General features: G+C 40.1%; 2 protein-coding genes across 3 annotated transcripts; both read left to right on the top strand.

Moving 5' to 3' along the window:
- Positions 1-271: 271 nt before the first annotated feature.
- Positions 272-9,194, top strand: LOC107048885 (spermine oxidase). Of its 2 annotated transcripts, XM_015272326.2 has the most exons (6): positions 275-377; positions 454-850; positions 1,808-2,084; positions 2,492-2,705; positions 3,483-3,842; positions 8,712-9,194. In XM_015272326.2, the coding sequence occupies exons 2-6, from the start codon at positions 652-654 to the stop codon at positions 9,150-9,152; spliced, it is 1,491 nt and encodes a 496-aa protein (XP_015127812.1). In that variant the 5' UTR covers positions 275-377; positions 454-651; the 3' UTR covers positions 9,153-9,194. The 2 variants fall into 2 exon arrangements, with proteins under 2 accessions (XP_028982696.1, XP_015127812.1); XM_029126863.1 differs by having other exon boundaries at positions 272-850.
- A 1,002-nt stretch (positions 9,195-10,196) lies between these two features.
- LOC107048945 (UPF0764 protein C16orf89 homolog) lies at positions 10,197-13,760 on the top strand. Its single transcript, XM_015272400.2, has 8 exons — positions 10,197-10,214; positions 10,671-10,834; positions 10,935-11,033; positions 11,098-11,250; positions 11,834-12,126; positions 12,853-12,988; positions 13,070-13,172; positions 13,254-13,760. Exons 2-8 carry the CDS (start codon positions 10,732-10,734, stop codon positions 13,426-13,428), a joined length of 1,062 nt encoding a protein of 353 aa, XP_015127886.1. The 5' UTR covers positions 10,197-10,214; positions 10,671-10,731; the 3' UTR covers positions 13,429-13,760.
- Positions 13,761-13,812: the final 52 nt, after the last annotated feature.

Genomic DNA, 13,812 nt, shown 5'->3' with positions numbered 1-13,812 from the left:
TTAGACGAAGAACAGATTGGAGTCCTCGTTATATTGAATTTTAGAACTCTTCAGTTATCAGTCTATTACAATTTTTGCTAAGAAAACTGCAAAAAAACGAATTAATAGACCACCCCATTTTAATAATTATCGTGTCCTTTCTCCATTGAAGACACCATTACAATTTAAATATCACAAAAACACTCAGCATGATTCTGACATTCACACAGACAGACACAACGTCACCCTAATTCAAACCCAAAATACACGGCCAGTTCGTCGCAGTAAAGCCTATGAGGCAGACGTGTTGTCACGTTTATCGTATTATATCGGTGCTGGTCTATTACATCTCGTCCCACATAATCTACATCTCAGAAAGCACTCACTCGCTCACGCATGTGTTACATTGACTTGCATCGGTTGACCATTGCCCCACTGATTTATTTTTAATACATCATCTTCATAATTCGTTAGGCAACAACCCGCTTACGATAACCCGATTTCATCGGAAAAAAATGCGAGATAGGAAATCCAGCAGTTTTAAACTGATGAATCTACATCGATAGTTCAGTACTTCACGGTCATCGAATTCATTAACAAAGCAGTCGATTGCTGTATAAAAGGATCGGATAGATTTAATAAAATCGGTTATCACCAATCGAGTAATCAACGATGAAGTGTTTTGTGCTCTTCTATTTATTTTGCATTTCAAAAAGCTTGTCGGTTAATGGTAATCCAAAGGTGATTATCGTTGGTGCTGGTGCGGCGGGTATAGCAGCGGCTTCCAAATTAATACAGAATGGGATTGATGATGTCATCATTCTAGAGGCTGAGAACAGATATGGGGGGAGGATTAACTCAACGAGGATCGGTAATGTTAATTAATTCACAATGTTGAAAATTTTCGTCTCAATTTTCCCTGCCAAATTCTGGAAATTTTTATCGTGCTGAATTTTCACTGAAGTTTCAGGAACTCAATTCAATTATTTATTTCCTTGGTAACAACAAAAATTTTTCTTTGTTTTATATCTACATATGATTCTCTCTTCCTTCACCATAGAACTGCACGGGGAATTCGTTAGAAAATTCTATTGAATTTCTATTGAACTGTTCTATTAGTTTTTGGCCGATTCTATTGAAATGTTCAATAGAAAGTATTCAGTAGAAAAAGTCAACAGAATTAAATTTTTCTATGTAACTTATTCGATTGAGATATTTTCTGTAGAATTTCCTCGGCTCAAATTTTCCAAGTTTTTTCGTTTGATTTTCTTGATGAGAAGAAAAGAAAAATAGAATGAAAAAAAATTAGAAAATTTAAGTTATATAGAAAAATCGAATTCTGTTGACTTTTTCTATTGAACATGTCAATAGAATCAGCGAAAAACTAATAGAAAATTTAAGAGCAATTCAATAGAATTTTCTAACGAATTGGACAGGTTTTTCTATTAAAATTTTTCGTGCGTGTGAGAAGTTTCAAAAAATGTTGTCATCGAAAAATCAAATATTCCATTGATTTTCGGTTCGAGTGATCTAAAAATCAATAAAATACTTGTTTTTTTCAGTTCAATTATTTTGTGAAACTTTAGAAAAATCTGGATAATTCAATGAAAATTTGACAATTCATGTGATTTTGTTCCTGAATATTCATTGAACCATTGAAAATTCAATCAAGTTGTGAAATTTACATATCACTCTCAGTGAAAACTCATCAATTTCTCAAATTCGAGAACTACTATGATATTTTCCAAGAAATTTCAAAAAATTTCTAACAGTGCACGAACGATTATGAATAAATGATCGAGATCATTGAAAATTTGGAACATCGCAGGGGAGTACTGGGCGGATCTGGGGGGCCAATGGGTCCACGGGGTGGAGGGAAACGTCGCTTATGAACTCGCCTCGCCACTGGGACTCCTTTCGAAATCTCGTCGCCCAGGCGGACCTGAAGAGCCTCCACTTACATCTAAGCTACGTGAATCTACGGGGAATACATTGTCAGAGGAAATTACGGCGGCTCTACTAGAGCATGTGGAATCTATCTCTTCTAATTACACGGGAATTGAAGAACTGAAGACCGGCTCTTATGGAGAATATTTCGAAACAAAGTAATTATAAGATGACGAATCGGACAGGGAAATGATCATTTTTGTTTTTAACCCTCGACCACTTTATATTTTAGCGTGTTTCTCGACGCTTAAAAATTCTGAAACAATTAAAGTTCCTAGTTCAATCCTTTCATTAAGCGTTAGCGTTGTCCGTTTTTTTCTCGGAAAATTTGTTTAGCTAAACAAAGAAAAGAAACGTCGAATGAACAGACAAACGGCGCCGCGTCTCCCGGCGCCAGTGTTGCTACATTCGCTGGCACACATGGAATGCGCCTATAGCGGTAAGCGGCAAGGCGGCAACAGCGCGCTCGGTTTAACCCGGGGACGCTGCGCTAACCGCACGACGGATCAAGGCCAGCGGCCGAGCGCGAGTGATCGAGGGTTAATTGTAATGCAATTAATTGTAGGTTCAAGGACTGGTTTGAAAAGCATCCGGAAATCAGCGCTAACTTGCGAAAGCCATTACTACATAATATGGAACTAATGACAATGGCAGCGGAAGGTGCAGATGACTGGAATAAAGTATCTATACTTGGATCTACACAAGCCCCTGCGTGCGCTGGTTTCAACGAGATCAATTGGAAGGATAGGGCTTATGGCACAATTTTAGATATCATGATGGTGAGTAAAGGATGAGAAAGTAGTATACACGGAAAAGAAAGTTGGAGAATAATTACCGAATAAGTCAACACTGAGAAAAATAATTACTTTTGCCAAAGAATTATTTTCTTGGGAGACGAATTAATTAATTTCTGTGGGGGTGAATTTTTCCAGACAAGCTATTTCCTCTCCCTTGACAATTATTAACATTTGGAATTATTTCAAATTATTTTGCGTAAGAAAATCTCAAATGAAAATCTGCGGGGGCTGTATCTTTGATACAGCCGTAATTTTACGCGGGTACGTCTATGGTCTTCAAATCCAAAATTTGTGATCAATAAATTTCATATCTTTCGTGCATCAATAACCAATTGTTGGTATACTGCCGATCAGCGCATAAAATCCCTCAAAAATGTAATTTGATTCAATAAAAACTGGAGAATTTTGTAGAAAATTCTAGAATTCCGATAGATGGCGCCACTGCCGATAAGGAACCATAAGGACTTTTTCCTTAAATGCGCCCCCCCCCCCCAAAAAGTTGAAAAATAATGAAGGGTGTTCATTCAGGGTCATATCTAGCGTAATCATCTCATGATTCAACATAATTGTGAAATTTTGAGACGAACAAGGATCGCCTGGGCGTGACTTGTCTGGAAATACGCTCCTAAAAAAATGAATTCTTCTTTCACGATTACATTTCGTACAGCAAAATATGCCACTATTTTCTGGGTAATTTTTATCCAACTTTTCTCTCTGTATAAGCATTCTGAGTGTCAATAAACCAATTTAATTGCTCAGAAAAGGTATCCAAATCTCGATGATGAACTGCCTGTTTTGAATAAAACTTTGCTGAATAAAAAAGTCTCAAAGATAAATTATGGCGAGGAAGGATCGGTAAAAGTGACCACTACAGATGGGAATGAATACACGGCTGATCATGTTATTTTTACTGCATCATTGGGAGTTCTCAAGGCAGATCATGCGAGAATTTTTAAGCCTCCTCTGCCAGAAAAAAATAAGAATGCTATTGAGCGACTAGGAATGGGTAAAAATGCGAAAATCCTGATGTATTACGAGAATCCCTGGTGGAAATCTCGAGAAAATACACACAATTCGTTCTATTGGACGGAGGAGGATAGGAATGAAATAGAAAATGACGTGAGTATTAATTCCTAGAATAAACAACGTATGTGTGGCGCTCTATTTTCCGTAATTTCCCCATCCACCCATTCCACATAATCCAGACAGCCAAACGAAAATGATTATGAGGATATATTGCCAAGATATTTCAGTAGCGAAGCCGTAAAACGGCTCAAGTAGATTTTGACAATTGATCAGTTTTCAATGAATATCTCAACATTTAAGGGAGATAGCGAGATAGAAAAAATGCAAGATATGACACTTTTGGCCCCAGGTAAAAAAAAAGTTTTTAATGTTTTACTTTTCCCATATACTATTGAGAGTTCTGGATAGCCCGTCACTTAAATAGTCGGAATTGACTTTCACTTGGCGGAAAAATTCGATTTTGGCGAAAGTCGACTTTTCCCCCGAAAAAAGCCTAAATACGACACCTATGGCTCGGGGTGGAAAAAAAAATTTTTTTATTTCTGCCTTTCTGGGGCAAGTGAGGGTCTCAGGGGTATCAGGCGGGCCAGAAAATATAGAATCAGCGTTTACCCGGCGGATAAATTCGAATTTGGCGAAAGTCGACTTTCCCCCCCGAAAAAAGCCTAAATACGACACCTATGGCTCGGGGTGGAAAAAAAAATTTTTTTATTTCTGCCTTTCTGGGGCAAGTGAGGGTCTCAGGGGTATCAGGCGGGCCAGAAAATATAGAATCAGCGTTTACCCGGCGGATAAATTCGAATTTGGCGAAAGTCGACTTTCCCCCCCGAAAAAAGCCTAAATACGACACCTATGGCTCGGGGTGGAAAAAAAAATTTTTTTATTTCTGCCTTTCTGGGGCAAGTGAGGGTCTCAGGGGTATCAGGCGGGCCAGAAAATATAGAATCAGCGTTTACCCGGCGGATAAATTCGAATTTGGCGAAAGTCGACTTTCCCCCCCGAAAAAAGCCTAAATACGACACCTATGGCTCGGGGTGGAAAAAAAAATTTTTTTATTTCTGCCTTTCTGGGGCAAGTGAGGGTCTCAGGGGTATCAGGCGGGCCAGAAAATATAGAATCAGCGTTTACCCGGCGGATAAATTCGAATTTGGCGAAAGTCGACTTTCCCCCCCGAAAAAAGCCTAAATACGACACCTATGGCTCGGGGTGGAAAAAAAAATTTTTTTATTTCTGCCTTTCTGGGGCAAGTGAGGGTCTCAGGGGTATCAGGCGGGCCAGAAAATATAGAATCAGCGTTTACCCGGCGGATAAATTCGAATTTGGCGAAAGTCGACTTTCCCCCCCGAAAAAAGCCTAAATACGACACCTATGGCTCGGGGTGGAAAAAAAAATTTTTTTATTTCTGCCTTTCTGGGGCAAGTGAGGGTCTCAGGGGTATCAGGCGGGCCAGAAAATATAGAATCAGCGTTTACCCGGCGGATAAATTCGAATTTGGCGAAAGTCGACTTTCCCCCCCGAAAAAAGCCTAAATACGACACCTATGGCTCGGGGTGGAAAAAAAAATTTTTTTATTTCTGCCTTTCTGGGGCAAGTGAGGGTCTCAGGGGTATCAGGCGGGCCAGAAAATATAGAATCAGCGTTTACCCGGCGGATAAATTCGAATTTGGCGAAAGTCGACTTTCCCCCCCGAAAAAAGCCTAAATACGACACCTATGGCTCGGGGTGGAAAAAAAAATTTTTTTATTTCTGCCTTTCTGGGGCAAGTGAGGGTCTCAGGGGTATCAGGCGGGCCAGAAAATATAGAATCAGCGTTTACCCGGCGGATAAATTCGAATTTGGCGAAAGTCGACTTTCCCCCCCGAAAAAAGCCTAAATACGACACCTATGGCTCGGGGTGGAAAAAAAAATTTTTTTATTTCTGCCTTTCTGGGGCAAGTGAGGGTCTCAGGGGTATCAGGCGGGCCAGAAAATATAGAATCAGCGTTTACCCGGCGGATAAATTCGAATTTGGCGAAAGTCGACTTTCCCCCCCGAAAAAAGCCTAAATACGACACCTATGGCTCGGGGTGGAAAAAAAAATTTTTTTATTTCTGCCTTTCTGGGGCAAGTGAGGGTCTCAGGGGTATCAGGCGGGCCAGAAAATATAGAATCAGCGTTTACCCGGCGGATAAATTCGAATTTGGCGAAAGTCGACTTTCCCCCCCGAAAAAAGCCTAAATACGACACCTATGGCTCGGGGTGGAAAAAAAAATTTTTTTATTTCTGCCTTTCTGGGGCAAGTGAGGGTCTCAGGGGTATCAGGCGGGCCAGAAAATATAGAATCAGCGTTTACCCGGCGGATAAATTCGAATTTGGCGAAAGTCGACTTTCCCCCCCGAAAAAAGCCTAAATACGACACCTATGGCTCGGGGTGGAAAAAAAAATTTTTTTATTTCTGCCTTTCTGGGGCAAGTGAGGGTCTCAGGGGTATCAGGCGGGCCAGAAAATATAGAATCAGCGTTTACCCGGCGGATAAATTCGAATTTGGCGAAAGTCGACTTTCCCCCCCGAAAAAAGCCTAAATACGACACCTATGGCTCGGGGTGGAAAAAAAAATTTTTTTATTTCTGCCTTTCTGGGGCAAGTGAGGGTCTCAGGGGTATCAGGCGGGCCAGAAAATATAGAATCAGCGTTTACCCGGCGGATAAATTCGAATTTGGCGAAAGTCGACTTTCCCCCCCGAAAAAAGCCTAAATACGACACCTATGGCTCGGGGTGGAAAAAAAAATTTTTTTATTTCTGCCTTTCTGGGGCAAGTGAGGGTCTCAGGGGTATCAGGCGGGCCAGAAAATATAGAATCAGCGTTTACCCGGCGGATAAATTCGAATTTGGCGAAAGTCGACTTTCCCCCCCGAAAAAAGCCTAAATACGACACCTATGGCTCGGGGTGGAAAAAAAAATTTTTTTATTTCTGCCTTTCTGGGGCAAGTGAGGGTCTCAGGGGTATCAGGCGGGCCAGAAAATATAGAATCAGCGTTTACCCGGCGGATAAATTCGAATTTGGCGAAAGTCGACTTTCCCCCCCGAAAAAAGCCTAAATACGACACCTATGGCTCGGGGTGGAAAAAAAAATTTTTTTATTTCTGCCTTTCTGGGGCAAGTGAGGGTCTCAGGGGTATCAGGCGGGCCAGAAAATATAGAATCAGCGTTTACCCGGCGGATAAATTCGAATTTGGCGAAAGTCGACTTTCCCCCCCGAAAAAAGCCTAAATACGACACCTATGGCTCGGGGTGGAAAAAAAAATTTTTTTATTTCTGCCTTTCTGGGGCAAGTGAGGGTCTCAGGGGTATCAGGCGGGCCAGAAAATATAGAATCAGCGTTTACCCGGCGGATAAATTCGAATTTGGCGAAAGTCGACTTTCCCCCCCGAAAAAAGCCTAAATACGACACCTATGGCTCGGGGTGGAAAAAAAAATTTTTTTATTTCTGCCTTTCTGGGGCAAGTGAGGGTCTCAGGGGTATCAGGCGGGCCAGAAAATATAGAATCAGCGTTTACCCGGCGGATAAATTCGAATTTGGCGAAAGTCGACTTTCCCCCCCGAAAAAAGCCTAAATACGACACCTATGGCTCGGGGTGGAAAAAAAAATTTTTTTATTTCTGCCTTTCTGGGGCAAGTGAGGGTCTCAGGGGTATCAGGCGGGCCAGAAAATATAGAATCAGCGTTTACCCGGCGGATAAATTCGAATTTGGCGAAAGTCGACTTTCCCCCCGAAAAAAGCCTAAATACGACACCTATGGCTCGGGGTGGAAAAAAAAAATTTTTTATTTCTGCCTTTCCGGGGCAAGTGAGGGTCTCAGGGGTATCAGGCGGGCCAGAAAATATAGAATCAGCGTTTACCCGGCGGATAAATTCGAATTTGGCGAAAGTCGACTTTCCCCCCGAAAAAAGCCTAAATACGACACCTATGGCTCGGGGTGGAAAAAAAAAATTTTTTATTTCTGCCTTTCCCGGGCAAGTGAGGGTCTCAGGGGTATCAGGCGGGCCAGAAAATATAGAATCACCGTTTACCCGGCGGAAAAATTCGAATTTGGCGAAAGTCGACTTTCCCCCCGAAAAAAGCCTAAATACGACACTACGGCTCGGGGTGGAAAAATTTTTTTTTTATTTCTGCATTTCTGGGGCAAGTGAAGTGCGCATTGTCATTAAGGGGGCAAGAAAATACAGAATCAACCTGCCCTCGGCGGTAAAATTCGATTTTGGCCTAAATCGACACTTTTGGCCCTGAATGAAAAATTTTTTTTTTATTTTTTACTTTTCTCACATACTGTTGAAAGTTTTGGATAGCCCGTCACTTGAATCGTCGGAATCAACTAACACTCGGCGAAAAAATATGATTTTGCCGGAAGTCGACTTTCCCCCTGAAAATAGCCTAGATATGACACTTCGGCCCCGGGGGGAAACAACAAATTTTTTTACTTCTACATTTCTGGGGCCTCCGAGTGTCACATTAGTCGACTGTCAAGACATTTCCAGAAGATATCTCCAATACCGAACCCTTTTTAACCACCCTATCAGAATCTGCCCATCCGGGAATGTGTCCACAAATTTCCGTGCCCATCTGTTCCACCCCCTTCCGTACTATCTTCATTTTTCTCTAGAACGTGTCCAAAACGAAATGTGTTCATCTGCGATTGTACAAACGACCCCCTCCCTATTGGTTCAGCGTTCAACTACCCTGTTACGTCATTCGCGATTTTACAGCGTTTAAAATCTTCAACTTTCGACAATCAATTATTAATTAGCGAGCCATATTTCTAATGTTTATAAATGAAAAATTAATCATTTAGGGCTGAAACTTGAGATTAACAAATTTTTTTAAAAATTCATGCAAATTCTTCATTACTATAATTCCTGATTTTATATGAAATTAAGAAGCTAACGATAAAAAAAATATGAAATTAAGATTCAATATATTTTCAGTCTGACAAAAGTTGGCTGTTAGGATTGGCGTACGACAGCATAGTCGAGTATAAACCGAAACTGTATTTTCTCTGGTTGAGCGGACCCTACGCTGAACAGATGGAGCGAATCCCTGATGATCAGTTGAGAAATCAGACTGTGGAATTCCTCCAAAAATTCTTGGGAAGCACTGGCAACATAACAGAACCCACCGAAATCATAAGATCGTTCTGGAACACCAATGAGAATTTCCGTGGGTCTTACAGCTTCCCAACGATGCAATCTGTCGGAACTAACGCGGGTCCTCATGATCTAGGAACGCCGGTAATGCGGAAAGGAGTTCCTGTTCTGCAATTCGCGGGTGAAGCTACTGATCCGGCTCATTTCTCGAATGTCCACGGGGCGATTGTTTCCGGCTGGCGGGAGGCGGATCGACTGATAAATTTGTATTCCAAAGAATAAATTCTTGGCATTTCAATGAAATGTTAAACCCGTTTGCATCAGTTCAACGATTAATTTCTTTCAATCCTAGTCTCGTCACCATGCGCGACCCTGCGGCTTTGGTCATCTGCGCGATAATTGACGCGCTATTTAGGCTTCGGCGTTGCCGGATTCACTCTACATAAGAGATTTGATGATTCTCGAGGCGGAAAATGTAATTGGTGGTCGAGTGAGAAGCATTCGAATGAGTACGGAACATTATGACTTCAAATTGAAACTTTTGAAGGTCTGAAATTGAGATTTTTTGACGCGTCAAAGTAGCTCTAATCCTCGGCCAGGCTACACTGCACTTTGGAAATTTTCAGTTTTTGGATTTTTCAACTAAAATGCATGGCAAAAATTTAAAAAAAATTCAAACCTTTCCTTCTGATAATTAAATGATAAAACTTGTTTCCAAAACGGTAGATTATTTTTTATAAGGTGTTAAAAAAATTATTGATTTTTTTCACATCTGATGGAAAAAAATTCAGATTTTAATCTTTGATTCCAATGGAAATATCTATTTTCACCTAAGACACAGGATTAAATTCTGATTGTTAAACATTTCTCCTTTGAAAAACTAAAACGATAGTTAAATGGAGAAAAAAAATTCAGATTCTGAATTTTTCACTTTCAGCCTCACAGTATCCCAACTCCTCACCATTTTACGGTAGTGTGAATGCACATTTCTTATGACGTTCCCTCACGAGCTAAAAACAAAAAAATTCAAATGGAGATAGAGTCGAATGTTGATTTATCAGGACTTCGTTTATTTTAACTGAAGTGCAGCTGAAATCTCCACACCCCACCAAAATGAATCGATAAATCCTGATTGTCAACCGCTCCAGTGACATGCGGCCAATAATTCTGAATTACTCCCGACACTCGAATCCTCTTCAATTTCATTAGAACCTTTTCCCACACTTTATATTAGTACCAACGTTTTAAGCAAGACAAAAGTCAATACTCAAGAGCTCTATATAAAGAGCCGAGGATTCTGTAAAGGAGGAGACATTCGCAAGAGTGCCGAGCGCGAGTCCACACGTACGAAAAAAATTTAATATTAAAACCTAGCGAATTCGCTATACAATTCTATTGGATTTCTATTGAACTTTCTATTAGTTTTTGACCGAAAAAGGCAAGAGAATTCTATTTTTTATACAACTTATTCTATTTAGATATTTTCTATAGACTTTCCTCGGCTCAAATGTTCCAAGTTTTTTTGTTCGATTTTCTTGAGGAATAGAAAGAAAAAATGGAATGAAAAAAACACGAAAGATTTGAGTCGAGAAAATTGTACAAAAAAAATCTCAGTAGAATAAATTGTATAGAAAAATCGAATTTGATTGACTTTTTCTACAGAATATTTTCTATTGAACATTTCAATAGCATCGGCCAAAAACGAATATGAGTTTCAATGGAAATCCAATAGAATCCAATCTAATAGAATAGTCTAGCGAATTCGCTAGGTTTTTCTATTAAATTTTTTCGCACGTGTAGAACCTTCTCCTGCCCTTCTACGTGAGGATCTAGATTTTAAATCAATCACGAAAAATTTGATATGAATGTGCAAGACCAATTTTGGCTGTTGTTATTTTTTATCTTGAGTGGTCAGTGCTGGATAAAGGGAATCAACTCGTCGCAGTGTAATCATTCTACTTTTGGTAAATTCGTACTTCAAACAGACTTGTGAAGGATAAAATTCAGTACTGTATCCCCTCAAAATCCTGATCAAGTTGGATTGTCTTAATTTTATGAATGCAGGAAAGCTTTTACATGGGCTACACAAAGATGTCGAATTCATGCACACGAGGAGGAATCAGTTGAACGTCGATTCGGCTTTCGGATTAGCTTTAGCCGAAGGTGAGAAGATATGAACGTCTCATTCATTAATTTCATCGACTCTAAACCGGGTGCTTACTTACAGCCAATCTCGGAATGATATTGACTTCCGAAAATTGGAAATATCTGAACGATGAAGATTTCAACTTGGTATTTGAAATTCGTGAATTAGCCGCTGAATCACGGAAATATGTTCAGGAGAATTTGAGAACCGAAAAAGATCGGATATTCTCAAAAGGTCAGTAATTACCCACATCGAAAAAATATATCCCTGACGAATATATCCCTGATCCTCATGACCATTATTTTGGCCCTTGTGACCCTTCATCTGACCCTCATGACCCTTAATTTGATCCTCGTGACCCTTATTCTGACCCATAAAACCCTGATTCTGAACTTCGTGACCTTTATTCTGACCCTCAAAACCCTGATTCTGAACCTCATGACCCTTATTCTGATCCTCATGACCATTATCTTGGCCCTTAATTGTGGAATCTTAATTTCGAGTACCAAATTTTCATCACCAGAAGTCGATTTGGATTTTTATAATATAAACGGATATATGAGATATATTAGATATATTTTTGGCAAAAAACAATATCCAAGATATATGCGAGATATAAGTTTGCGGATATATCCACACACTTATATTCAACATATATCTCGGATATTGTATATTTTGCCACAGATATAAGGGTCATATTTGAAATCTATCCACGGATATATATTTTTTCTGTGGGTGCCTCAATAGCAATATTTCCCCATCATAATTGTTTTTTTTATTGAATTGCATATTTTCCCCCTTCATTCTCGCGTTGCAGTCCTGACAAATGTGGACTTATGGATTCGCCCAATATCTTGGAAACATGTTTCTTCCCTGCCAATGACATCACCGAATCCAAATTTAAGCGATTTGACGATTAATGACGTGATACACGCCGGAGCTCCCAAAGAAAACGAGAGTGACTATTGCCTATTACTCCTGATCAATCAGTCCTTAAGTGGGAAATCCTGTCAGTTATCGAATGAATGCATCGAGATGATGATGAAGGAGGATGGCTCGAGGGGGTATGCAATGACCCATCGTTTGCTCATCATTCAAGTTGCAAATGCTGTAAGTAGTGAAAGCCATGCTCCCTTCATCATCTACACGTTTTCCTCCAATGACTGTTTATAAAATTCATTCACTAGCGAAGCGGTAAAACTGTTTAACCCATTGAACAGCCTCACAGTACCTCATATCTCCGAATCTAAGGGAGATAACAAATTTTTCGCAATGAATATCTCGAAATCTAGGGGAGATAGTAAAATTTTTGTCATGACCTTTTTTGTAGAGCGAATTGTGGGCTACAAAAAAGGTCATGACAAAAATGTTGCTATCACCCCTAGATTTCGAGATATTCATCGAAAGCTGGCCAATGGTCAAAATCGACTTAACCCTCGATCACTCGCTTCCGGCTGGTTACACCGGGCGCGCTGTTGCCACCTTGGCGCTTACAGTTATGCGCGCATTCCAAGCGTGGTAGTGAATGTAGCAACACTGTCGCTCGAAGGGTCGACAGGGACTCGCAGCGCGCGGCGCGGCGCCGCTTTTCTATCCGTTCGACGTTTCTTTTCTTTTTTTAGCTAAACAAATTTCCCGAGAAAAAAACGGACAACGCCAACGCTTAATAAAAGGATTGAACTGGGAACTCTAATTTTTTCAGAATTTTAAAGCGTTGAGAAACACGCAAAACTATAAAAAAACGAAAACGGGCGGCGCCGCGCTCATTGAGCGAGTGATCGAGGATTAAACTGTTCTAAAATTTCGCTATTGAATTATGAAAATATCTCCTCTCAGTTGACCTGTGACCAACATCCATCGATGGATTCTAAACCTCTAATTGAAGAATTCTGCCGAAATATCTATCAAGATCTGCTAGATCTAGAAGCCTCGGGATTCCCTGGAGTCGGAGTGGATCTGGCGATTGAGCAAAGTAATCCATATTTCCACACCGAATGAAAATATTCCCAGGAAAGAAATGGTGAATTTTTTTTTACGAAGAAAATAATTTCAGTCTTTCTCTGCGGCATGGAAGGCTACTCAGAATTCGTCACAAGTCATTACAAAAACCTTCTACTGGGTCTACCAAATTTCCTGGGATGCTACTCAGCTAGAGGGTATTCGCCTAAACCACCAATCGTTACTTGATTTTTTGACGACTCATATTTTGCTCTGATTTTCAGATTTCAACGGAAGAGATATCCCCGATATTATCGAACTAAGAGATCATCAAACCCCATGGATTATGGGTGTGACAATCACACGTCTGGAGTAGCTGCTGCAGCATTGAGCTTGCTACTTCGAGAATGCATCGAGAGCAGTGAATTTTATATTGATGAAAATTCAGATACTCGATTTATGGAATATTCATAAAACTTTCGAACCAGTTCTTTAGTTTGCTGTATACCCAACAGCTTGGTCTACATCCGGTACTATTCATGAGAATGTTAGCTCAGGATGGCGTGAAGCTGATCATCTAATTTATCAAACTCCCGATGCGTAATGATGCGATTTGAAAATTTTTTTTTCAATCGACGTGTGTTAATATAACTCAGAACTGATTAGTTTACGACGCTGATCGTCTCAGCGGTTCGTTAGTTATTTTCATAAAACGTGTGAAAAAAATGAGTGAAAATTTAGAAATTTCACCGACAGACATCGGGATAATCATAATTTTTAATTCCAGTTAAGTTTTGAGTGAATCAATTGTTAATACTACTCACTAATTTTTTGGTTATTAAATTAACCATCAATTTA

This window comes from Diachasma alloeum, unplaced genomic scaffold, assembly GCF_001412515.2.
Source record: "Diachasma alloeum isolate Michigan unplaced genomic scaffold, Dall2.0 Dall_scaffold_00198, whole genome shotgun sequence".
Taxonomy (NCBI): domain Eukaryota; kingdom Metazoa; phylum Arthropoda; class Insecta; order Hymenoptera; family Braconidae; genus Diachasma; species Diachasma alloeum.
The sequence above is the reverse complement of the archived record's forward strand: the minus strand, read 5'-3'. Positions and strand labels throughout refer to the sequence as shown.